General features: G+C 45.1%; 1 protein-coding gene and 1 long non-coding RNA gene across 2 annotated transcripts; one reads left to right on the forward strand and one right to left on the reverse strand.

Moving 5' to 3' along the window:
* Positions 1-4,657: 4,657 nt before the first annotated feature.
* On the reverse strand, positions 4,658-9,290 carry IRF2BP2 (interferon regulatory factor 2 binding protein 2). The gene is made up of 2 exons (XM_075924763.1): positions 7,903-9,290; positions 4,658-7,323 (listed from the first exon to the last, which is right to left on the reverse strand). The coding sequence occupies exons 1-2, from the start codon at positions 8,867-8,869 to the stop codon at positions 6,608-6,610; spliced, it is 1,683 nt and encodes a 560-aa protein (XP_075780878.1). The 5' UTR covers positions 8,870-9,290; the 3' UTR covers positions 4,658-6,607.
* A 707-nt stretch (positions 9,291-9,997) lies between these two features.
* LOC112545613 (uncharacterized) lies at positions 9,998-23,272 on the forward strand. Its single transcript, XR_012902811.1, has 3 exons — positions 9,998-12,330; positions 17,307-17,354; positions 21,878-23,272. It is a non-coding gene; the product is annotated as an uncharacterized LOC112545613 (long non-coding RNA).
* The last annotated feature ends 1,670 nt before the right edge of the window (positions 23,273-24,942 follow it).

Below are 24,942 nucleotides of genomic sequence, written 5' to 3' on the forward strand. Positions count from 1 at the left end.
TCTGCGGGATCTCTCCCCTTCCTGCCCGGCAGCGTAGCCTCTGAGCAAGAAGGGCGGGCGAAATCCCAGCGTGCCCTCACCCCACCCCCGGCGCTTTTCCCTAGACGGTAGCAGGAGCGGGATTTCCCCTCTCGCGCTGGGAGAGAAGCACTTGATGTGGTCCGGCCAGGGGGCTCGCAGGATGAGCCTGGGTGGGGAAGGTGAACTTGGTTGTGTAACCACCAGTCTGGGAGGGGGGGGGACCGGGACTCCGCTTGGCTAGAGCGGAGAGAGCCCTGAACACGCCTTGATCACTGACAGCGCACGTGACTAGACTGCAGCGCTGCCTGGGAAGTTAATTACTCAGGACAAAACCCCACTAAATGAAGTGTACACATGCGAGCGCGCTAATAAGAGGCCGCTGATTGCGGCGGATACTGTACCGCCACGGCACTGGCTGCGACTGTAATTAAAAAACAAAGGGAAGAATGTCACCCGGGCTTCCCACTCCACCCTTCTTTCCCTCCCCTTCACAGACACCCAAACAAGACCTGAAAGTTAGGCACGGCAGGGTTACGTTTGTGACCTGGATGGAAACAGTCATCTGGGTCAAAGAATAGTGATAGAAATGTAGCCGTGTTAGTCTGGGGTAGTTGAAGCAAAAGTGGAAGAAACTTGGATAGTGTGAGGCAGAGTCTTTCACTGGAGTCAGTGAAGTATGTTGATCTTAGTGGATTGTTCACTTTCAGTCCTTTGGGTACGATGTCCATTTTCTTGCACTATAGTTCCTTCCACTATTTGATCTGAGGAAGTGGGTCTGGCCCACGAAAGCTCATCATCTAATAAACCATCTTGTTAGTCTTTAAAGTGCTACATTGTCCTGCACTCTGGGTCAAAGAGGCATCAAGAACAATGAACAGAATTGCAGAGATGAACACAGGGGAAAGGCAGAGTGGCCGAAGAACACCTGGGACTGGCCATGATTAAAGAGCAGCTCCCTGCTTGCCTCTTCCCAGATCTGTTTCTAAGCAGCTCTCCTTTGTTGAGTAGGTCCTTTTAGGTAAGACGGCTTCTGCCTAAAGTAAACAGAAAGGCTCCAAGCTGGCTCGAGGGCACAGCATTTTAATGTCAGGAATATGCACTTAACCACTCTAATCAATCTCCCCTCCACACACACTGTCTAAAAAGTAATCTCTTGCAAAGCGCAGCAGAAACTGGCTCCACTCAATATCATGGCCTGCTTTTGAGGAACTGTGTGGAAACCCCCTCTCTCCCTGCCCAATTCGGTTATATAATATTGGTGCTAAGATTGAACTTGAGAAGCTTCAGCCATATAAAGAGCAAAGAGCCAAATACTGTCTGGAGTAACCTCGGCAATCTCATTTACATTTTCTGTCTGTAAATGAGTGCAGATTTTAACAAGATTTGTGTGCTATGGAGGGAAGTAGTTGGGATTCCATCTAGGGCCCAGTTTTCCCATGTCCATGCAGCAAATCCTCCCTAGTTCTTCCTGTTTGGACTTTGATCCTGTCTTGCTCTCCACCACATGTATGAAAATACTCAGTATTGGTAAACATCACTGCTTCCCCTACACCCACCCTTTATTTCCATTATGAGACAATTGCCATGAGTGGCATTAACAAGGGTAATGTTATCTATAGCAGTAAGATCACACATACACATTAAATGAGACAAAAAATTGTAGCCTTGTTTCAACTAGCTAACCTTGTATTTTTCTGTATAATTTTGATTATTTTTCATTATACTAAAAGTATTTTAAGTACAAATGATTAATCTCTTACTATTTTCAAATGTTCTCATGTGTTAAGGATAATAAACTTTAAAAAATTAGTGAATGGTAGAAGATTGCAACTTGTGGTAAAATGAACACAGCTTGCAGCTTTTTTATGAACTAAGTCATCTGGTATGATACTTCTTGGTAAGAGGGCTTTATTCTACTAGGATAAAACTTCCAAACATGACTCGGTAAAAATTGTTCTTCAGCTGCAGAGAGAGGAGTTAATCTAGATGTGCATTGCCTATATTGACTCACTTATTGGATCAAAGAATGTTGAACTTAGTAAATTCCCATTGCAGCCCTGCAAACCAGCTTTGTAGGAATGATTTTCTTAAGTGTATTTAGGATCTTTCACAAATACTGGGGCTGCATGACCCCATTTCTCTTCCTCTTAAAAAGCAAACATTTTCATAAAATGTCAGGTCAACTTCATTTGTGTGAAAAAGATATGATTAACAGTGTAACTGTAGGCTTAGTACTGAATTTGTAGAGCATATTGCCTAATAGTCTGGACAAAGGCAGTGAATGAGTTAATTATGGCACTCAACTCCAGAAAGCCTGGAGTGATGAAATGGGTAAATATGTATTCCATTCATCTGTTAGCACAGCCTGACCTTGCTCTGTAGCAGAGGAAAGGCGTGTCAAACTGAACAAAAAGCAAGCAAATGACTCAGGCCTTCTATGGCCTTCATATATGAGTGAACATTTTTTGAATGATCCTACTTCTAGTCTTAGGAATCAGAAAGAGAAACCTTTTACCATTACTAACCAAAAAAACCTAATCTATAACTGAAGCACTTCCTTTGGGGTCTGGTACACTGATAATATGAAACAAGAAGTGTGAAAAACACATCTCAGGCTTGTCTATTAATGTCAGTGCAGACATTTTTTAAACAAATCCAACAAATTCTGCTTTAATTTAGGGTTAGAATGAATGTAAGAATAAAAAATAATCAGGAAGAATTTTATTTAGGAGTTACAGCAATGGATAGTGAAGAAAAACTGCTTTCACAACCTTCAGGTTGTGTCTACTAAAATAAACTCTTCCTCCTGAATGGCCAGTATTCTGGCTAAACTTTGACAGAAGTTTTATCTTTAAATGCATAATTTAGGATCTTAAATGTAAATATCTGACACAATCAAAAGATTATTTTAAAGTGATAAATTTGTAAAAATCAACTGTATTCCTTCCACTTTATTTGAATAGCGACATTTTATTTACATCATTTCATGGTGGCTTAAGTTTTACTGCACAACACTTCAAGTGTTACAAAATATGCTATAAGCACCTTAACTATTGCTACAATCCATGGCTGGATTCAAGAGTCAAATGGATATAGTTAATACAGTGTTTGCTATTCTCATTTCTGAACTTATAAAAAGGATTCCACCTAACCCAATCCTGTACTTTCTGGCAGAAGAAGTCCAGTGAACTGTTTTCTGTAAGCGGTGCAAGCTGGATTTGGCCCAAATGCAGAAGGATCCAGGGTTCTGTTGAAATAATAAACCACTAGAGAGCACTCTCAAATGTATTTATACGCTTTCATAAGTGCTAGTTCATAAAACACATAGTTGCCATGGCCTGGTTTACAGCATGTCTCTTTAAAAAGAAAGCTCCAAAAACATACTAGGTTTTCTGAGGCCACCATAGTCTCCCTTATGCCAAGTCATTTTCCCACCCATTAGGTGCTCTGATGGACAATACTGCACCATAATATAAAAACCAAAGATAAAAAGAAAGGGCCATAACCCTCTAGTCTTCCTGGAGGGAGGAATTTTCTTTTCCCAATTGACAATTCATTCTGCCCTTTCCATGTTTCAGTTCTCTTGTCCCTACTTTTTGCTTCCCTATATGCTACTAAGGACAAAAAGACATAACTGTTTTTTAAAACTCCTGTTGATTTTGCCACTACATCATTGTGCTTCAGTGGCAGTAGCCTTTCAATGTAAATTTTTTTTTTTTTAATAAAAAAGAAAAAAAAAACCACTCACAGGAAGGGCGTAAAAGCTCCTAATATTTTATTTAATGCCAAAGATTAAAAATAGGTAAAAATAGTAATGTGTTAGTTTAGTAGCTATAAACAATAAAAAGCACAGTGCAGGTGATATTCCAGTAAAAAGTAAAAACTTTAAAAAGAGTAATTAAAGTGAGATTTGAGAATCACACATTCTTCATTAAAACACTTTATTACTACACAAACTATCACCTTTAAAAAGTTTTAAAAGACTAACAGTCGCACTGTTGCAGCTAAAGCACTTAAAAAAAAAGCTTTGTAGCCAAGGAAACAGTAAATTGGTTCATTGACTAGTGATCATTGTGATGTCATAACTGAGCAAGCAACAAAATAAGACACACTTAGTTCAACTGAAATTTGAGAAATGAAAAAAAAAAGACTGATTTCAAGCATCTTTTTCTAATAATGAAATGTCACTGTGTGTATTAGAATCAATTGAGATATCAGGACTAAAAGTCAGAGCAGGTATAGTAACTTTCTGACATTTCTTTTCCACCTCTGTTGTCAATGTATTTTAACCTAGTACAACAACAAGGCCTAAGAATTCCCACCCTTTGAAGTACTTTAAAGAATCGTCCAAAGGTATCGCTGGGCCACACAATATAGGCACACTTTCTCCAGATAAAAGGTTAAGTGAAAGGCCTCTTGGAGAACCACACAAATGCCAGTCACTCCAGGAAGCAAGTTAAGCTTGAATAGTGGGAAAAGTTACCTTCCCACCTCACCTCAAAGCTGAAGAGTGGCTAACACAGCAGAGCAATCTTTTCATGCAGTTTTTAGAAGGGATATCACTTTATCAAAAACATACACACTCCATACTATGAGTTATTATGCCAAACAACTCTAAAGAACTTGTTACCATCTATCAGCTTGAAATCCATGTTTTTAATAAAGTGCTAAATACACATTTACACAGACCATAGTGTTCCAAAGAATTCTTTACAGTTGTATATATGTGCGTTTTTTCCAACTTGTCTGCATCTTTACATAAGACACCAATTTGAACTACAGGTATAATTTTAAAGCGTAATATCAACTCAATGAATTGGTTTACCATGCAAGTCTGTATTTAATATTACATTGACCTGTAACAAGGAACATGTTAGTGGTGTGCTCATTGAAACACTCAAAAAATGACTGTGCATGTGCTGTTCTGATTTTCAAATACTAATGACCATTAAAAAAAAAAGTCTTCTGAAAAAGAGCTACTCTGCATTAAATAGCAGTCACAAGTTGATTAAAAAGCATCCCAAAACTGTTTTAGTTGAACAGATTTTTTTTCCCCCTAAAAAATTGAAAAACATATACTATTTGCCCCAGGGATGAGAACTTGCAGTCATGTTACTGCTCAGAACAACTGTTTATGACCAAGTCAAACACACCTAAACATAAGGATTTAAAACCACAGCAGTGTTGCTAATGAGCTAAACAGGGACAAAACATCACTATAAGACTTAACCATTTATAGTAATGATTTATTGATTAAAAAAAATCTGTTTGCTGATGCAGAAGCTTGATCAAAAGAAATGTCTTTACAAAGAGTAGTCCAACTAGTTAAAAAGGTGGGGGCATGCTCATTTTGTGAAACCATAATTGCTTTCATTCCACAAGTTAATTTTTTTTTTTTCATTTTCAGAAAAGTAGTATTAGGTTTGTTTTAGAAACACACATCAGAGATATTACAGGTTTCCTCCACCCACATGTGGGCTGTCCCTAATATGCCTAAAGGCAATTCTGGCAGCATCTCAACTGCTTCTGTCATTGTACCATCTTGTACCTGCCACTACCTGGAAATGTGACATAAGAGATAGTAATAATACCAACAGTACTATAAGTAACTGATAAGCAAACTCAAAGTCCACCTGCACTATATGCAAATTAAAAAAAGGTTAGTTTTCCCCAATCATAGTTAATATAGTATGTGAGTGGCGCTAAAAGAGCTATGGATCTTTAACGATGGCAGTGCTATATTGGTGTACACACCAATACAGTGATTAATTTTATTACCACAATTCTGCATTAACATTATGTAATCAATGAATAAATGCAGTTCTGTAATCTTACAACCAATCACGTGAACTGTGGTCAACTTTGCCTTTTAGAAAACAAAAAAAAGCAAGCAACCCAGAAATCCCTATCTCAGCAGCGCCTCTCAGACATCTCTCAACATTCTATTATGAAGGCAACGTCCTTCAAGAAACAGAGTGGAATTGGACTCAATCTAAAAAATTTGCTATTGCAACAAGAGAATGTTTCAGAAAGAAACCACTTGTGCTTTCTAATATTCACCTGGCTTTTGGATGTAATGGTGACACCCCATTTCACCCTCTCATTTTTTCTGCCATTGCCATTTCATATCAAATCTGCACTCGTCCAGCTTGACTCTGAGCAAGGCCCAAGAATAAGAAATCACAGACAGTAAGGCGATCTTTACAATGTCAGAAAATGTATTTGGCATTTTAAAAATAAACAAGTGCATACAAATACAGCTAGAAGCATTTCTGTTTGCCAAGTGCTCTCTAAAAAAAGCAGCGCAAGTCACAGCCTACACTGAACAGTAACTGTCACCAAGGAAGCACAACAAATAGTTGCTATAACAAAAAAGAGGAAATGCCTTTAAGTACATACCTTTTGTCTTCAAAAAAATATAGAAACACAATGTATTCAAAAAATCAAAATTATACAGCCATGTTTTATGAAGTCTACATTTCCCTTGTCTTGGAGATATATATATATTTATAGATATTTATAGATATATACATAATTCAAGCAGTTTTAGTTATAGGTGACCGTTGGGTTGTGAAACTGGAAAAAGTCACGAGTCTCTCTCTTTTTTCACTTTCACATCTCCTGCAAGAATGGTTGCAATCTCCCCCTGCATGAAAGCCCAAGGGACATTGGAGCCCACCAGGGGGCATTTCTCCCCACTGGGACAATATACCTCGCCACTAGCTCCTTGTTGTTTGATGCTTTGTCTGGAGCAAGGGAAACAGAACTTGTGGGAAGGGACAGAGGGGCACTGAACAAAATGGGTGTCTTCCAACCGCTCGTGGCACAGGGTGCAGCACAAGGGAACACTGGCTGCTAGAGATGAGTCCGGGAGGCTGGCAGGATGCACTGGCTCCAATCCCCCAGCAGTGTTTGTCCCTTGACTTGGCACCTCCCTGCTTGGACCCAGCCTTCTTTGGTTCATAGAGGACGGAGAGGGCGGGCTGTTGCTGTTTCTCCTGGTAGTGGAGTGAACTTGGTTGGCATCTTTGGAGGAGTGGTTGCCCCCTGCATTGTCTGCTACTAAAATGAGCGCAGCCATAGGGGATTGGCCATTCTGGGCTGCTTCAGGCGGTGTGGTCCTGTTGGAATGAGGCGAGGCAGTTGGTGGAGGGGGAGACATGAAAGATGTAGCAGTCATGGACATTTTCATCCCCTCTGATGATGTTGGCAACCAGGGCTGTGATTCTCCATTGATCTTAGGGGGTCCAGCTTCACCTTCTGGTTCTGGGGACGGCTTCCTTTTCCTTGATGCCCGAGCCCCTAGAGACGCAAAGAAATGGAGAGGAGGAAATGCACAAGAAAAAAAAAAGCAATCAGATTAACACAGCTATAAAGGGAGATACAGCTACACAAATCAAGCTTCAAAATGGTTCCATTTTAAAAGTATACACAGCCCCTGGTTTGCATAGAAATACCTATTATCTGACCTATGCAAATACATACACAACGTGACATGCATCCAAAGTAGGTGTGTGTGTTCTATACAACTTGTGCATGTGCACATCCAGCCACCACATGCAGGCATGCAACAACCTGTACAAGTACACAGTTCACACACACGCGGGCTGGCTCTGCAACGCTGCTAGGAGGCTGAAAGGTTACTGGTGCCTTCCCTGCAGCTCCTATGGCGAGCATGAACGCCAGGGAGGAAAAGCCCTATCTCTGTCAGTGCCTACCAGCCGGCCCTGACTCATAGCTCTCTGTTGTGCTGTTTCAGCACATGAACACGTTGCCACCTAAGCAACGGTGCCGCGTTAGGCACCAGGAAGTGGGAGTTAAGAGATCGGGGTTTGTTTTTTGGGGGGAGGGGGGGAGCAGACATCTCCCTTTGCCTCATACCTGCTTTGGCCACGGTCCCGTTGCTCTCGTACCCCAGCATCCTGCTCCCCGCCAGGCCGGGCTCCTTCTTGAACTTGCTCTCGAAAGGCACCGCGTGGCCCCCGTGCTGGTGTAGCGCCAGCAGCGTGTCCCGCACCGTCTTGGGCTTGCCCAGCCATTCCTGCTCCGCGCCGGCTGCCCCGCGGCCCTTGCCCTCGACCCCCAGCTCCTCCGCCGAGCCCCGCGGCGGCTTCTCCTTGCTCTCGTGCTCGCCCGCGCCGGCGCTACTGCTGCTGCTGGAGGACACGGAGCCGGGCCGCTTGTGCGCCAGCTCCCCGGGCGGCGGCGGCTGGGGGACGGAGACCTGCATGGGGGCGGGCGTCCCGGAGATGGCGGCCAGCGAGGCGGCAGCCCGGCTGCTGATGCTGATGGCCGCAGGCAGGGAGGCTCCGTTCATCAGCGGCACCAGGGTGGGCGGCACCGTGTGGGTCCGCCGGGGGTTCGGGCTCTGCCGGTTCAGCTCGGGCGGCTCCTCGGGCTTGGGGAACCCGTTGGGCATCAGGATCCCGTTCACCTGCCGGCTGGCCCCGTACTCGGCTCCCAGCCGGGGCGGCGGCCGCTCTGAGGAGGCGGCAGCACCCGCCAGCGGGTAGCGCTCCAGGGGCTGCGGCGGGGGCCGGGGCACCCCCTCGCCCGCCACCGCCGTGTGGTTCAACTGCTGCTGCTGCACCAGGATCTCCTTCGCGCTGAGCGGCGGCTGCTTGGCGTGGGGCGGCGGCGGGGCTCGGCCCTCCTGGAAGCTGTGAGCCCGCTTGAGCTGCCGCGCCGTGTCGATGACGAACTCCACCCGGTCAGCCCCCTCGTAGTTGACGCAGCCCCGGCAGACGGGCTCGGTGAAGTCCCAGATCATGGCCCAGGGCATGCGGGGCAGGTCGCACAGGTAGCACGACTGCCTGCGGGAAGCAGCCGCCACCGCCGCGGACGACATGTCCCAGCCCAGGGGCAGCGAGCGCCCCCCGCGCGTCCTCCTCCTCCTCCTGCAACCAGAGACCAAGCGGGCAGGCTCCGGGCTCTGCAGCTGCCGCAAGATCTTCCGCCCGCTGCAAACAAGCGGCCCCCAGCGAGCGTGGAAGTCACTGAGACTAGGGCAAGCGCATAGCCCCGTCGCGGCACCCTCGGCTGCCTACTCCAGCGCGCTGCTCACTCCGCCTGCCCCGCTTGCTCCCTACTGCAGCCCGGGCGCTCGCACTGGGGCGGGGACTCCAGCAGCAACAGCAGCCGCCGCCTGTGCGCTCTGCTCCAGTGACTCGATTCTTCGACAGTGCCTCCGAGCGCCTGCGCGCTGGGCGCCCTCTTCTCTGGCCGCCTGCTGCTGGTGCTGCTCATTGAACTTCTGCCAAGAGTCCCAAGACAACAAGAGCTGCAAGAATAGCCAGCTCCCTCCTAGTCAGCAGAGGGTGGGGGAACGCCAAGGGCTTGCACATGTGAATGGGATGTAAATAGGGGTCTGTGGGGTCCTTATTTGCAGCCTAGGTATTATTTGTGAGGAGGTAATGGCTAAATACGTCAGCAGGCGTGAAAAATATGTTTAACAAAAGAACAGATGCCATCTTTACTTGATTGTTAAAATATTGTATAAGATTAATTTTGTGATGGCTCACTTTTGGCCGGAATTTAATATAATCTTTGTTTTAATCTTGCCTTTGACACTGACTCATTCCCTGGCCTTGAAGAAATCACTCCAGTCTGATCCCTTTGACTAAACAACTTTCGCTGACTTTCCCAATTTTTCCGTTAAAAAGGGTTAATAATACCTACACCCAGAGGTTTTCGAGGGGCAGTTGGTATGTGCACAGAACTTGGAAGATCGAAACAGCTACTCAATGTAATTTCCTTATTCGTTTAATAGAGATTTTCGCATTGCCTTACGCTAAGATGGAAGGGACCATAATATATACAATTGCTACTTATCTCTTTTTTAATGTTTCATTTGGGTCGGAAATAGGACATTCTAGGTTTCCTCATTTGCAGCCACAAATCTTCCATTTTCTAGTGATCAGCAAAGCGCATGCTAAGTAAACACAGCCCCTCCTCCCCAACCTGCGGACATTTTTTTTCTTCCTACTTCCGCACTAAGAATTCCAAACAGCTCGTTTGACAATTGCAGCCAGTCAAAAAGAGAAAGGGATGTTCTGTTCATTTGTCATTCGCACATGAAGTCATCATTCAACCCAGAAGTAGTCCGAATACATAGAGGGGGCTGTGTGTGTGTGTGTGTGTGTGATTGTGCAGCGTAAACAAAGTGGAAGCTGTTCTCTCAAACTCTTGCTTGTGGGTCACCATTCCCACAGTGCTGCTGCTGACTTATGTAGGTTACAAAGGGAGGGATGGAGGAAGCTGAGCTCTGACGTCCGCATTTTGTTTCAGGGCTGCAGCTGCGCCCTGTGCGCAGACTCAGTCAGGGACGTGACTCAATGCAATTGGCACTTGAAACCTTATTAAACGAAATGCACATTCCAGGGACAGACTCACAGAGAGAGAATCTACAGCCAGCACCGCCGATGCCCCGTCACAGCACTAAGTACCGCCTCCCTTGCTGCTATTTCTGGGCTCTCAAAGCTCCCTCCTCCCACTGCCAGGCTTAACTTTTACTTAACGTAGCAAAAGCAGCATGTACAGTAGTACACAGGAATGGGTGTAAGAGCCGCATTCTATACTGTACTACTCTCTCCCTTTGCACTGAAAATCAGATCAGGCTTTTGTTATTCATGTGTACAGCTCTCTATTAATGGAGACCGGCTGGCATGAGGCAGCTTTGCGACTGCAGACAATGGTGGTGTTGGGGGTATTTTACACTAGGATATTTCCTCCTGCAGAACCAATGGGCAGGGGGCAAAAGGCAGAGGCGTTGACTTGTAATTGCTGACCCAGCTGGGCGTTTTTCATGTTTTGTTATTTGCAACCCACGAACGGGAGACGAAGCATGGACACGATATTTTATGGAGCTAATTAGTGTGATGTCATCAAAGCAAAAAGTCAATTGATATAATGTCCTCGCTCTATTTGCTAAGGGAATGCTTTCATCCAGCTGCAGAGTTAAGCTAGGGAAATGATCTCTAACCCTCCCCCCCCCCCCCGCCGCCGCCGCCGCCCTTTAAACAGAGTTTATCTGTCAACTTTTCGAGCTCCACTATTTTTTTCGAGAATCAAACGCCGTAGGCCGCTAACGCGACACACCCCACCCCAACCTTTCTTCTTTAGACTGGGATGAGCTAGCTTTCTTGGAGGCAGCGTGTGTAAATTAGATGATCTCCCCTACTGGATTGGCAAGGCAAGGGGAATGGAGCCCTGCTAAGGTTTTTACCGTGCTGCTATCGACACTGCCAGGTTTTTTTAAGGCGCGGGGAGGGGGGGGGGGGGGACGGGCGGAAAGAAACCACCCTCGAAGAAATGACTGTGTGTTGATCTTCTGTCATATTTTTAAAAGCCTGTTCTAAAATTTACCCGAAGGACATTTAATCCCAAACTCAAGCGTTTTGACATGCAAACGCCACATGATCCTCCTTTGGGGGATTTCCAGAGACTTTGCCGCCGTTTGCTAATGTGCTTTCTGACGGCGCCTCCTTCCCCACCCCGCGCGCACCGGTGCAACCAGCGCTGATGCAAAATCCGCTTCCCCCCACCCACATCAGTGCAAGTGCAACGAGGATTTTGATACAACGCCACTATCCCCCTCCCTCGCGCACCTTGGAACCGTAGGTAATACAATCCCCCCCCCCCCCGCCAGCCAGTTGCAAATGGTGACAGAGCAGATCCCCATACACGCCACTTGCCCTCTGGCTAATGCGATCTGTCCCTTCAAGGGTTAAGCAGTTCCCCGCCCTTCGAGCCTTACTTTTGTTTCAGCGATAACATAAACACCGCCTTGCACGTTTGCTCAAAGCAAACCTTGCCATTTTTGGGACTGCCCTGTCAGCGATAAGCGAAATTCAAAAACACGGTCTAGATGTAGGTTCTCTCGCTCCCTCTCTTTGGATACATGCATGTGCGCTCATAAAAGGAGACCGCTCCTTTTATTTTCATATTCATAATCCCTTAAATATTTGCAACTCCATTGGCATAGCTTCCCCGGTGACCTTCCTGAGGTTAGCTTGCCAATGAAAGAGCTATTTTTTTTTGGACTGCACTCCCGTCCTGAATTCCCCCGGGAGCTAAAAGGGTTAACACATCTTGTTTTCTGCTTCACAACAGCACTCCCGTTCAGATTGTGTAAAACTCCTTTAAAGCTACTCTCCCCCCACCCTTCTAAAGACGCTTTATCAATGTATACTAAGTAAACAGATTTTTGTTTTTGTCTTCCTCCCACAACCCTTTCTCTCCGGACTGAAATTGGATTCCTTCCAACCCGGCTGCAGCAACTGCTGCCTACACACTCACAGGGTTTCTAGGGTGAGGCAATGCGTCTGCGATTCGCGGAGACAAGGCAGGAATTGTAATTGCACTGCATCATGTGATAGCTTATGAAAGAGGAAGTTAGGATGTTTTAGTCACGTACTCCTTTGCCCTCTTGCTTAGCCTCTAGGTTCTTTGAAGGAAAAATTACATGTATTTATATATGTTGGTTGGGTGCCAAGAACGACTGTTTGTGCATTTAAGATCACGAGCAGTTAGTAAAGGTGGGGGGGGGAGGAAACCGTTCAGCTGTGGAAGGCTTTAAACTGGAGGGCAAATTGTGCTCACTTTTCCTTCATTCTAACAAGAGCTTGTTGGAAAAAATCAAGATGAGCAATTTTAAGTTTTTAACTATAATTTTATTGCTCCGAATTAACTCTGGAAAAAACAGGAGGGAGGCATAACGTCTGAACATGATTTTCCTGAAACAATGGCTGGATTAAATAAAAAATGTAGGCTTTATATCATGACCTGTAAACTCCCCAAACCTAATGATTTCATGGGTTTAGTAGAATGGAACTGGTCAAACACAAGATATGTTCAGTTGCTCTCCCTCTCTCCCCCCCACCCATCATATAGACTTGAGCTTCAAGACACCTACTGGTGGTTTATGGTAATGCCGTTTTGCCTGAAAATAACTTATTAAAGGCACAAACTGGCCATATCCTGCTTGCTTTACACAAAGTTTAATTGATTTCAACAGGACTGCCTTTGGGTACATGATGAGCAGGATATGGTCTATTATAATGAACAATGTGCCCTCAATTGTGCATAATTTCATTGGTAGTTTTGCTGATATAATTGAATTACTTGCTTGCACCACTAGGTGGGTGCACACCTGGTAGCTGTTTGTAGGCCAGGCAAACACCTATCCTCCATTCCCTCTTTACCCCCCACTTCCTCCTTTGTTCCCCATGCCAGGGGCTTTGTGTGCCCCCATTTCTCCTTCATTCCCTACCCGGATTTCCTATTTTCTCCTCCATGCCAGCCACTGTGTGTGTCCTCCCCATTCCCACAATTCTCCAAACTTCCCCCACCATTATTATTTATTTTCTATTTGTCTCAACTGGGAGATAAGTTACCATGCTGCCACGGTGCATGACATAAGTGGTATTGGGAAGATGGGCAGTGTGGGCATGGGGAGGGCTAATAGTTATGCTGGAAGATACCATCAATTATTGATCTGTAGAGAATTAAAAATCCATACAGTTCTCCCTTTTGAGAGCTAAACCATTCCCTGAAATTTTGTAATTGAACTTATGCTGAGTTCAAAAGTTTCCATATTCTGTCCAAATAAACGGAGAAATGCCATCAAATTGAGCATAAAGCCTTGCAAGCTGGGCCAACTAAAATTTGACATTAAATTTTATGCACATTTTGGATATATTGTTATTTTGCATTTGTGAGAACTAACATCTGTAAAGGTTGTGCACTGATGTACTTCAGATAAAAACTTAAGGCCCATTCCTATGCAGCCAAAGCTCTCACATTGACTTTCTGACATTTATGCCCTGCTATTGCTCTTGAAAGTGTCAGATTGCTTGAAAAGATTTACAAAAAAGCAAATGTAAGCTGACTTTAACAGATGACTTGCTTACTGAAGGATAGCAATATATGTGCCAAATGGGTTAGAAACTAACGCAACCACAGGGACTTGTCTGTAAGGGCAGGTCTGCACAGCAGGGCAAAAGTCGAATTCAGATACGCAACTTCAAGTATGTCAATTGCATATCTGAAGTCAAAATAGCTTAATTCAGCTTTTGGCGCTGTCCACACAGCAGGAAGTTGAAGGAAGAACATTCTTTCTTTGACTTCCCTTCCTCCTCCTGAAATGAAGGTTACAGGAGTGAGAGTAAGAAGTCCTCCATTTCAAAATTCGTTCGAACTAATGGCTTGCTGTGTAGATGCACATGATATTATTTTGAAATAAAGTTATTCCAAAATAACACTGCTGTATAGACATACCCTAGATGGCCATTGAGTATACTTAGGAGAGAAAGCTCGGATGGCCATTTTAGAAACCTTAGAAGTTTTGGTTTTCATTAAAAATACTATCTTCTTCTGTAAGAAAAAAATAATTTCTATTTACAAATTTTGAAATATAGAATTCAAGCTGCAGTGCTAGTGAGGCAGCAAATGTTACCATTCATTCAATTGAAACTAATCGCTAAGGAAATATTACAGCAAACTTTTTCTACTGAAAGAGAAACATCCCCTGGCGAGACAAATGCCAAACAGTTCTGAAGGGGCCTCATTGTGAGGACAGTTGAATTTTGTAAAATAACAGCACAGACAAGATTAAAATGAATCAAAGATACAGCTGAAAATAGCCACATTTGACTTGCTGTTCCATGGTGTCACAAAATGCCTGTGAGATTTAAAAAAAAAAATTAGAAAGTGAAATCTAGGTCACATCCTGCCAGCTTTATTCATTGACTTCAAAGGAAGTACTGACAAAAGTAAGTCTTATCTTATGTCCTTTTCTAATAGCATAACAAGGACATAGGGCCTAATTCAAAGTCACTGAAGTCAGTGGGAATCTTGCTATTCACTTCAATGGGTTTTAGAATAGGCCCATAGTAAAACCTTGGCCCTGCAAACATTTTTGTACACTTGTAACTTTATGCCTGCAAGTTATCCTAGTGAATTTAAGGTCATGTGATCTTAGCTGCTGGATCAGGGCCTAAATATGTGCAGATCTTCAAACATGAGAACTCCCATTGATTCCCATGGAACTACTTGTGCTTAAATTTAAGCATGAATGTGTGTGTACACAGGATCAAGCTTATGTTGCTTGTTTCTATAGACTGTACAGCTATTGTTCACAAAGGAGCTAACTAATGGTAGCAGAAGTTAAGGGGGACACCAGATCAAAAATAAAATGCCAATAGGAGAGATGATGGTCATCACATTAGCTCAATTTGGAAGAATATGTGTTAGAGACTCAGAAAACATTCGAACAGAAGTGTGATGTCCGCTTTTTACTTTACATGGAACCCTGTTATTGACTCTTTGAAGACTGTTATGAGGGACTCTTGAAATAATTTCTCAGTGGATATGGAATACCATGTTTGCAAGACGTAGAAGGAAGACTTTGCTATGACACTTGTCCACAGATAAAGCCTGAAAAAATGAAGATGCTAAGTCTTGGTTTATTTTGTTATGATCTTTTCTTTTAAAAGTATTCATGCATATATATGATACAATGTATCTCCCTGAAAAATAGTATAGTAAGAAAAACTAAATCCTCTGTCCTGCAATGTATAGCAGATAACTGTGCCCCAGCTGAGGTAGTTTACAACAAAATTTGTAAGAGCAAAATGGGGAGTGAGGGGGGTTGAGAGAATGGAAAGTGCTAAACTTTTTAATTAATTTTGTTTTCAATCCAGCAGCTGACTTTTTTCATTTTCAAATAGCAAAGCTGAAAAATCTAGCAAAATGACCTTATTCCTTTGCTCTTGGAGTCAGATGCAACAGATATTTGCAATATGTCTTGCCAGGAAAGAAGAGGATTATGAAAATACTTGAGAAGTTCAGAGGTTACTACAATCCAATTAAAAATAAAGACTTATGAGCAATGTTTCCAGGTGCCAGAAGTGAGGACAGTTGATAGGTCAAGCCTCTAACAGTTTTCCGCAGACTGATAAATAGGGGACGTCACATTCTTTGTCCCTACTTCGCCTTGCTCCTTTGCATCCAAAAATGCAATCAACAGTTGGATTTGTTGAGCTCTGAAAGTGGATGAAGTGGACCCTAGCTTTGGGTTTCCTGATGTGAGAAGTGGAGGGATAGCAGTGACCCCTGCAACCCCTGTTAAAAATAAACAGGAAGTCATGGAATCTGTGACCCCTCTGTGACATAGCTGTAGCTGTGTTCATTGCTTTATACAGATTAGTTCAATAGGCTACTAAATGCTGCCCAGAAAATGGGAAAAGGACAAGAATTTCACAGGAAGCCTGTTACGAACGGAAACCAAAGCACAAAACTAAGATTATTCATTTGGCAGGCATTTTTTAAAAAAAGAACTCCTGATTTGGCCTGCGTACAACTAACAAACAATTAATCTTTGTCCCAAGTCTACACCCTATCCTTTGTCAAAATAACGTGTAAGACATGAAATTATTAAAAGGAAAAGGCAGAATCCATTTAATTGGAGTCATGGAAAATCTAAAAGCTGATTATGTTCAACCAAAACTAATACACTATCTAGGAGCAGTTTGTTCCAGTATATTCCTGGGTTTGCAATACTGTATCCATGTGGGCCTTTTTTGAGGAAAAACCTTCACGTATAATAAAAGTCTAAAATCTCTGAGCCAAGGCCAAAACCTTTTCAAGACCTGTGCCAGAACCGTTAAAGCTGTTTGCAAATATCCCCCAGCAGCAATGGAGTTGAGCTGGTTGTCAGTTCCATAGCAGAGCAGCTGCAATGAACATTTTCCCCAAAGGCATCTATATATGGGCAGACTCATATGTAGCATGCAGTATAATGCTTTCAGTGAAACACCATCAGAAAGAAAGCCAGTCTAATTAAAAGAAAATTTTAGTTTCAGTTACTACCCTTGACCTTGTTTTTCCCTGCCAATTTTTCTGTTTTTACAATCACATTTTTCTGTTTGTTGAAATGTTGGTTTTTCTTTGCCCATTGAAATCAATGGGAGTTAGACGCTTACATAGAGTGCTTAATTTTTGCCAGGGCTGAGCCCTGGCACCTCTAGGTTTGGCAGTTTGTACTGCTGGCATCTCTTCGCTTGCTGCATCAATTATAAATGTAAAAAAAGTTGCTTGTGCCCCAGCACATCTTTCATTACAAATTAAGCACCACTTACATCCTCAGAGGATTTGGGCCTATGTGCATAAGTGAGGCTTAGACTTCTAAAACAGCTAGGTGCTTTTGAAAATTTTATCCAAAGTGCTGTCAAGTAGACAAAGTAAACAATTTAAAAAGGAGAATTGTTATCCCTGTTCTTTTTCAGGAATATTACATAATGTGTGCAACAATGATAGGAAAAAACATTCCACAGGTAAGATATTTAATGATACATTATTAATTATATATTTCACATCTCTGAGAACAGCCACTACTTCATTCTTTCCATCAAGCTTTTTCCAGTTAAAAAAATCCAACCCACCACAGCTAAGTCTTTTTGCTCACTTTGACCACTGGAAGGAGGCTACTGCTAGGAATTATAATGAATACATTCAAAATTAAGAATGATAATTATTGATATTTTGCACCTCACTCTATGTATTTTACTAATACATAATCATATAATAATGATAATGCAATTAGCTGCATAATGCCCTGCCAGGTAGGAAGGTCTTAGTCTCATTTTACAGATAAGGAAATGGAAGCACAGGGAAATTAAGTGACTCAGTCAAGGTCATGCAGAAAGGCTCTGCCAGAACTGGCAAAAAAACCCTCCATGTATGGAATAAATTTGTCATGTACCCTGAGGCATGTGAGGATGTGTACCACCGGTAGAAATACATGCTGCTGGCTGTGGGCAGCTGTATGTGCTCTGCTAATCAGCTGGGTGGCACCTGAATCTCTCCTGGGTAGCTGCCCAAGAGCATAGTTTACAACAGGGGTGGGCAATAAAACAGCGGTGGTTCATCAGCCCCTAGCCACTGCTATATTTACCTGTGCCTCCTAGGGACATAACATCCTGTTTAATCAGTTAATCGGTAAAACCTTAAATTTAACCGATTAAGCGGAATGGGAGGGGTAGCTGCTAGCCCATCGGACATCGTCCTGCAGGGGACTGCCACCAGCCCCCTTGACCCTCTCCTGGCTCTGGCAGCCCCATGTGGGGCTGCTGGCTCCCACCCCGGCTTGTGGCGTAGTGGGCCTGGTAGGATTGCTCCCAAGTGCTGGGTAACTGTTACCCAGTAAACATCACCTGATAAGAGTGATGCTTACTGGGTAACCAGTTACCTATTCACATCCCTAGTACCTCCACAGGTACCAGCGATTGCAGCTTCTGTTGGTTGCGGATTAGCATTCCTGGCCAACGGGAGTGGTGGGAAGCAACAGCAGTAGGGATAGTGATAGAATCCACTTCTCCAGGGCAGCATTTAGTTGTCTTCACAATAAGACTCTCTTTTCTGCTCCCCCAGCTCATTCGCGATGCACCTTGGCCTGTAACTCAGAAGTTGCAATGCTCATAGGGTTGCCATCTCTCCCAGACCAGATGGACCAAACACTATTTGCTGCAATGGTGCCTGGTCCATCCAGTCCAACCAAGTTGGCAACCTTAAATGCTTAATGTTTATTCAAAGCAGAACAGGTTCAACAGGAGAGACAAAGTCCTTCCCCCTCCCAGAATATCCCAATGGTGAGGGCCATCATCATTTTAGTGTGCTGCTAGGGAGGAGTGGGGAAGAGGGAACCTCTTATTATTTGGTACCTATGACCTAGTGAAACTGCTGAAATACATTGGTCAACATTCTTCATAGTGTAACTCCATTGAAGCTATTGGACTTCAGTATTATTTTTGAAGCTAATTGGAGGAGTGAATTTGGCCCAGTGAGATCAGAAACAATGTCATTCAACATGAGGTCAAAAGGTTAAGTAGGTAATAGGTCATCACAGCATTTGAGAACATCATGTCTACTTGGCTAGAACTGGAATCCTTGCCTACCATGTCTAAATTTCTGTTTGTAGTGCATGTATGTGCCTAGGGAGAACTATGTCATCAAGAATCCAACCTTCATTAAGTAACTTTGAAAAATATATCATATACATTATAGTGGCTCACATAATGAATGTCAGCCCTCTGAACCATATAAGAACATAAGATGGAAAGAAGCATATTAATACAATCACTGTTCTTTTTTATTTAATGAGAGAAGAACAAAAAAAGTTTCCTACGTGGGCAGACTTTTTACTGAATTGATCAGCAAGGTGTGGAAATGTGTTCCAAGACTGTTTGCATCTCTACATTGGTTTCTAGTTACTTAAAGATAGTGTAATATGTCTCCTGAATAGGTTGAAAAGAAAATGTACAAGAGGTAAATTGTATGCAGAATATACAAAGTGATAGATATTTTTAGAAATAAATTCTATCTAGATTGTATATATTGCTTGTAATTTTAAAAAAATGTAACATTTATGAAAATTATAGCTACTCTGTTTATAAATGTCAAACCTATCATAACATGCTCTGTTAGTGTACTTGAATTGTGGCAAGTTAACATACATATAAATATACTTACAGTTTTCTTTGATTCAGAATCTGAGGCAGAGTAAATATGTTAAGCATCTGTTTTGGGGTTGTTTTTTTCAACTCTTCTCCCAAAACTAGCAACTACAGAGAAAAAAAAGCAGACATACATAATTTCACATATTTATAAAATAAGTCAATGTGTCTGTACGTTAAGGCTTCATAATCAGACTTCTAGATGCCTCCATCAGCAGGAGGAAAAGGTAAGAAACCCTTTTCAGATGTAACCAGATACCTCATTTGACAAACTGTAATGCTTAAAATCTTTTCTAATAGAAAACATGTCAAGACATGCCTCTTTCAAATGCTATCAAATAGTTCAGCCCCATATTTTACATACCCTCCTGATTACATTCATATGTTTGGTTTTAAAAGTTAACCTCTCCATTTCAGTAGTAAAAATGGCAAAGTACTTTTAGTAGGTCTCCACACAAATAAAACTGACGGGGATGCATGATTCACTATTACAGTGCACCCACAGAGAGATACTACAGTGATATGCACCAATATACAGTATTGCCAATGACAAAACATTCAGGTTCCCTAAACATCTTGGCTGTGTCTAGACTGGCCAGTTTTTTCGGAAAATCAGCCGCTTTTCCGGAAAAACTTGCCAGCTGTCTACACTGGCCACTTGAATTTCCGCAAAAGCACTGACGATCTCATGTAAGATTGTCAGTGTTTTTGCGGAAATACTATGCTGCTCCCATTCAGGCAAAAGTCCTTTTGCGCAAAACTTTTGCGCAAAAGGGCCAGTGTAGACAGTTCAGCTTTGTTTTCCGCAAAAAAGCCCCGATCACGAAAATGGCGATCGGGGCTTTTTTGCGGAAAAGCGCGTCTAGATTGGCACGGACGCTTTTCCGCAAAAAGTGCTTTTGCGGAAAAGCATCCGTGCCAATCTAGATGCTCTTTTCCGAAAATGCTTTTAACGGAAAACTTTGCCATTAAAAGCATTTCCGGAAAATCATGCCAGTCTAGACGTAGCCCTTGAGATTGAGTTTAAAAATAAATCATCTCTTTTTTTTTTAATTTGCTTTGTTTTTTAAACCTGTTAAGGTTTTAAACTTTTCTCCACAACTATAAAGGCTAGACATATTCAGCTTTTATTTAAGCAAAACAAAAAGGGATTCTCACAAAAATCACTCAATTGAAGGGTGAAAGTCTGAGCCACTGAAGTCAAAGCGAGTTTTGCTATTGACTTCAGTAGGGTCAATGTCTCACTCCACAAATGAGGGTTTTAAGGAAATTCCCAAGTATTGTGAAATGTGCAATAAAACTGAGAGCTGGCAACACTACATATAAGACCCTGAAGCAACAGATAAATGGACAGTTCTTTTTATGCCTGATTCTGCCCCTACTGACAGCTGTGACAAAAGTCCCATCAGATTTAATGGGAGCTGAATTGGAGCCTTTGCATATGTGGGCTATAATATATTTGATCATTAAAAGCTAAATACATGCATTTTAACAAACCAAATTCCATTATAGATATAATTAGGAGGAATATTTGAACTTCAAGTGATTATTTGTGTCCTAAAACATTCAGCAATGTTTTTTAAAGATGATATTGTTTACATTTTTTGAGAGGAGGGGGCAAATAACAAACAATAAAGGGCTAATCCTCCAGGGTGAACTTAGACTGACCTTTGGACAGTGGATATCTTGAGTGCTCAAGTAACAAAAGACTTGTGCTGGCACCCTGCACAGGAGTAAATTTCACCCACAGTCCTCTCTCAGGCAAACTTTTACCTAAATAAGAGAGCAGCAAGACTTAATCTGCATCTTTTAGCAAATTAGTATTTTTAAATTTAAGACAGTAAAATAAGATTGACATGTTTTTGGTGTTCTGGTCTTCATTTTTGTTTTACTTGGATGGTATAACTTAAATCTCATTTAGTTCTGCTACCAGTTAGCACTGTTATTACAGCCTTGTTTATGAAGAAAGTAGATAATCCTTATGCAAAAATAACAGTACCACAGGCACAGACGTAGACAGCAGATGGTGTTATTAAATACCTGGGCAAAGTCTAAGGTCAGAACACACTAGCAATTAACAGGGCTTACTATCTGTTATTTAATGTGTAACCTAAGAGATGTAAGGTATTTGTAATGCTAAGAGAAGTAAGGTAGGGTGATCAATAGTATATTGTCAGATCTTCATTTGAATCCTCAGTTGAACAGATACTAAACTTCACTGAAACTAATAATCATAACCAGCTTTACCTCTCATAAAAGTTCACTCTTTTGATAACTAATTTATAATTTTAATATAGGCTATGGCAATTAAAGCACTTACACTTATCCAAGTATTGTCTTTTCAGGTCAAGTGGCTAGTCAAAGTTTTGCCTCCTGTGAGTGTTTGAGCTGGAAGTAGAAGTTGGTGAGAATTAGCTATTTCTTTGATGAATTTTTATTTACAAAGAATGTGCAAAGTCCTGTATCTCTGAAGACAGAAGGAATCAAGAAGCAGAAAACAGTTTATTTTGCTTAGAGCACCAAGAGTACTTTTTGCACTCTGAGGCTACGTCTACACTACAGGGGTTTTGCACAAAAACCCGCAGCGCATCCACACATCAAGTGCGTTTTTGCGTAAGTAAATTTACAGTGAATCGACAGAACAGAGGGCTTTTTGCAGTGTAGGTATTCCTCTTTCTACGAGGAATAACTCCTTTTTACACAAGAGCTCTTGTGCAAAAAAGTGTGTGTGGATGGGCAGCAGGGGTTTTTTGCACAAGCATTGGCCTCCAGGAAAAAACACAGGTGGCCTCTTGTTAATCAGAACAAGTTAATCAGAACTCTATAGTTGCTATCTGCTGGCCCCCCTTAAAGCTGCAGGCACTCTGGACAAGCCTTGTGGCAGGAAGTTTGCAGAGAGCATGGGCCTTCAATGCGCAGCTCTGCTTCAGCCACAATAGCCAATCAGCAAGCTCCTGGAGACCCCCTAGCCCTTCCAGGGAGCAGTCCCAGGAACCTCCCCCCCCCCCCCAGGGGAACAAAAAGACGTGCCCCGACCTGGAGTGGCCCGGAGATTGTGACCCTCCTTGAATTGTGGGGCGAGGAGGATTCGCTCCAGGATCCCCGGGCCAAGCGCCGCAACGTGAAGATCTTCTCCCTTATGGCTGTATCCCGGCAGAGGTGAAGGAACTCCGTCAGGGGTATGTGAGGGCCACGGAGCGCAGGGCGCACTCAGGGGCAGGACTCCACACCTGCCCGAAGGGCAAAAGGGGTGCACCCAAGCAGGGCCGGATTAAGGCATGGGCTAGCCAGGCAGCTGCCCGGGGTGCCAACCTATGAGGGGCGCCTGATGGCAGCTGTAAGGGGCGCACAGTGCCCCTTATAGCTGCCATCAGGTGCCGCACTCCTGGATTGCAGGCTGCAGCAGCTCCCAGCGGCCATCCCGCAGAGGCCATCCGGGGTGGGGGCTGTGTTAACCCCTGCAGCGCCAGCCAGCAGCACCCTTCCCCCCGCGGCCGCGGGGCCCTGCAGTCAGGTTCGGTCCGTCCCAGGCAGCCCCGGGCTGCGTGCCAGCAGCAGTAGCCGGGCTGGGCCAGGCCGGACATGTGCGTCCTGCCACCACCAGCTCCACACGCCCTCCCCCATGTGCCGAGTGGGGGCAGGGGCCACGCATGCGCCCTCCCCCAACCCGGGGCACCGGAATGGCTCGGTCCAGCCCTGCACCCAGGTGCAAGCAGACTAGCTGCAAGGGCACGGGCACAACCCCGCACACACCCTGGAGTGCTGTACAGGCATGCTTGCACATGCAAGGCAGCAGCCACTCCCATAGACAGCACAGCGAGCCGCAACTGTGTGTGCAGACCCCAGGGAGGGCCAGGTTGCCCCCAGCTCCTCTGCTGCCCATGAGGGGATCCCATTGTGACCACACACTTCCCTTGCCTGCCTGGCCATGGTGTTTGTGTGTGGAGGGGTGTGAGGGGTGCGATCACCCCCTCTCAGCCCGAGAGGGGGGGTCTGCGGACCCTTTCGTCCTCCTCTGGTCCTTTGCTGCGCCCTGGGTCTCCGCTCTGGGGCCCGCACCCTCGGGTGCAATCACCCCCTCCCCAGTGGAAGGGGGGGGTCAGTGAACCCCCAAACTAGTTACCCGTCCCTGCGGGATGGGGCCGAAGCCCCTAGTTCGAGCCTTCCCCTCTCTCAGGGTTCCGACTCGCACTTCGCCTCTGCTATAGTCGTTAGGAGCGAGATGCCCCCCTAGGAGAGGGAGGGGGACCCAGTCCCACCCTCTCTCCGGGTCCCAGCCCTGGGCCCTAAGTGTCGGGGTCTGCTAGTGTCCCGACGCGGCGGACGGGGGGTCACTCCCTCCGTAACCTGTCCACCCACGGTTGCCAAAAGCGTCCTGCCCCGGGCTCCTTCCTCCCTTCGGGTGCCTCCTGCCGGTGACGCTCCGTGTCCCCGAACCTACCCTGGTTCTGCAGTCCGAGGCTCCCGGCGTCCGACTGAAGTCTCCGGGGTAGGTTCCCTGAGTACGGTCCGCTCCCGGCTGTCCCGTTCCCTCCTGGTCCGGCATAGCGGGGTTCGTCCGCCGTCCGAGGAGGAGCTGACTGACCTCCAGGGGCAATGGCTGTCCCGGAGGCCACGGTACCAGCGCCGGGCCGACAGCCGGGCGACGTGTCGCTCCGGATCCGTCCTGCGGCGGGGGCTGCTACTCCTCCGCCGCTGCGAGGATTCTGCCCCCTGCCATGCTGGCGGCGGGCCCTTTTGAGCCGGCCCGCCACGCCGGCCGCAGCCCGGGGCCCCACCCCTTCCGGGCGTGTCCCGGCGTGCGTCCCTGCTGGGCAGCCACCCCCCTCCACCCCGCCCTCACCGCGCGGGACCTCGGGAGATGGGCCGTGTTCGCGCCGCCGGTCCTCTGCCCCCTCCGGCTCGCGCTGGGGGAGTCCTGGGGGGTTTGAGCCTGGCCGTCGGCCCCCTGCCGGCGGGGACTCCGGTTGTCTCTCCCCCGGGTCAGTGACGGCCCGTCACAAGGGGGAAACGGGGCACCACGGTCCTCTGGCCACATTGGGGCCCCTATGATACAGGGCGTGCTGTGCAGGCCACACATGGCCTTGCACCTGGGACATCCCCCTCCTGTGGGTCGTGGACTGGTGTGGATTGTGTGCATGGATGACCCATGGTTTCACCCTCTTGTGTGTTCTCCTCTGCCGTAGCAGCCAGGACAGAGGGCCAAGCCACACCACTGCTGCCACCTGCCAGAGTCCAGGGGGCCCACAGACAAGCCAGGGTGCTGTAGGACCTCATGCGGCAACACATCGGCGTCCTGCGCAACATCCACGACCCCCTGTTGCGCGGTCTTAATTCAGACCTGGAATGATGGGAGCATGCATAGACCGAAATGATGGCATGGTGTGATACCACGGGCAGCATCAAGACC

The sequence above is a fragment of the Pelodiscus sinensis genome, chromosome 3 (assembly GCF_049634645.1).
Source record: "Pelodiscus sinensis isolate JC-2024 chromosome 3, ASM4963464v1, whole genome shotgun sequence".
NCBI lineage: Eukaryota > Metazoa > Chordata > Testudines > Trionychidae > Pelodiscus > Pelodiscus sinensis.

What these genes read in the sequence shown, in the direction of transcription:
- IRF2BP2 (XM_075924763.1), bottom strand. Translation starts at nt 8,869, where the DNA reads ATGTCGTCCGCGGCGGTGGCGGCTGCTTCCCGCAGGCAGTCGTGCTAC. An exon ending in CGGGACCGTGGCCAAAGCAG is followed by an intron (nt 7,324 to 7,902) that starts GTATGAGGCAAA and finishes TTGCGTCTCTAG; the next exon opens with GGGCTCGGGCATCAAGGAAA.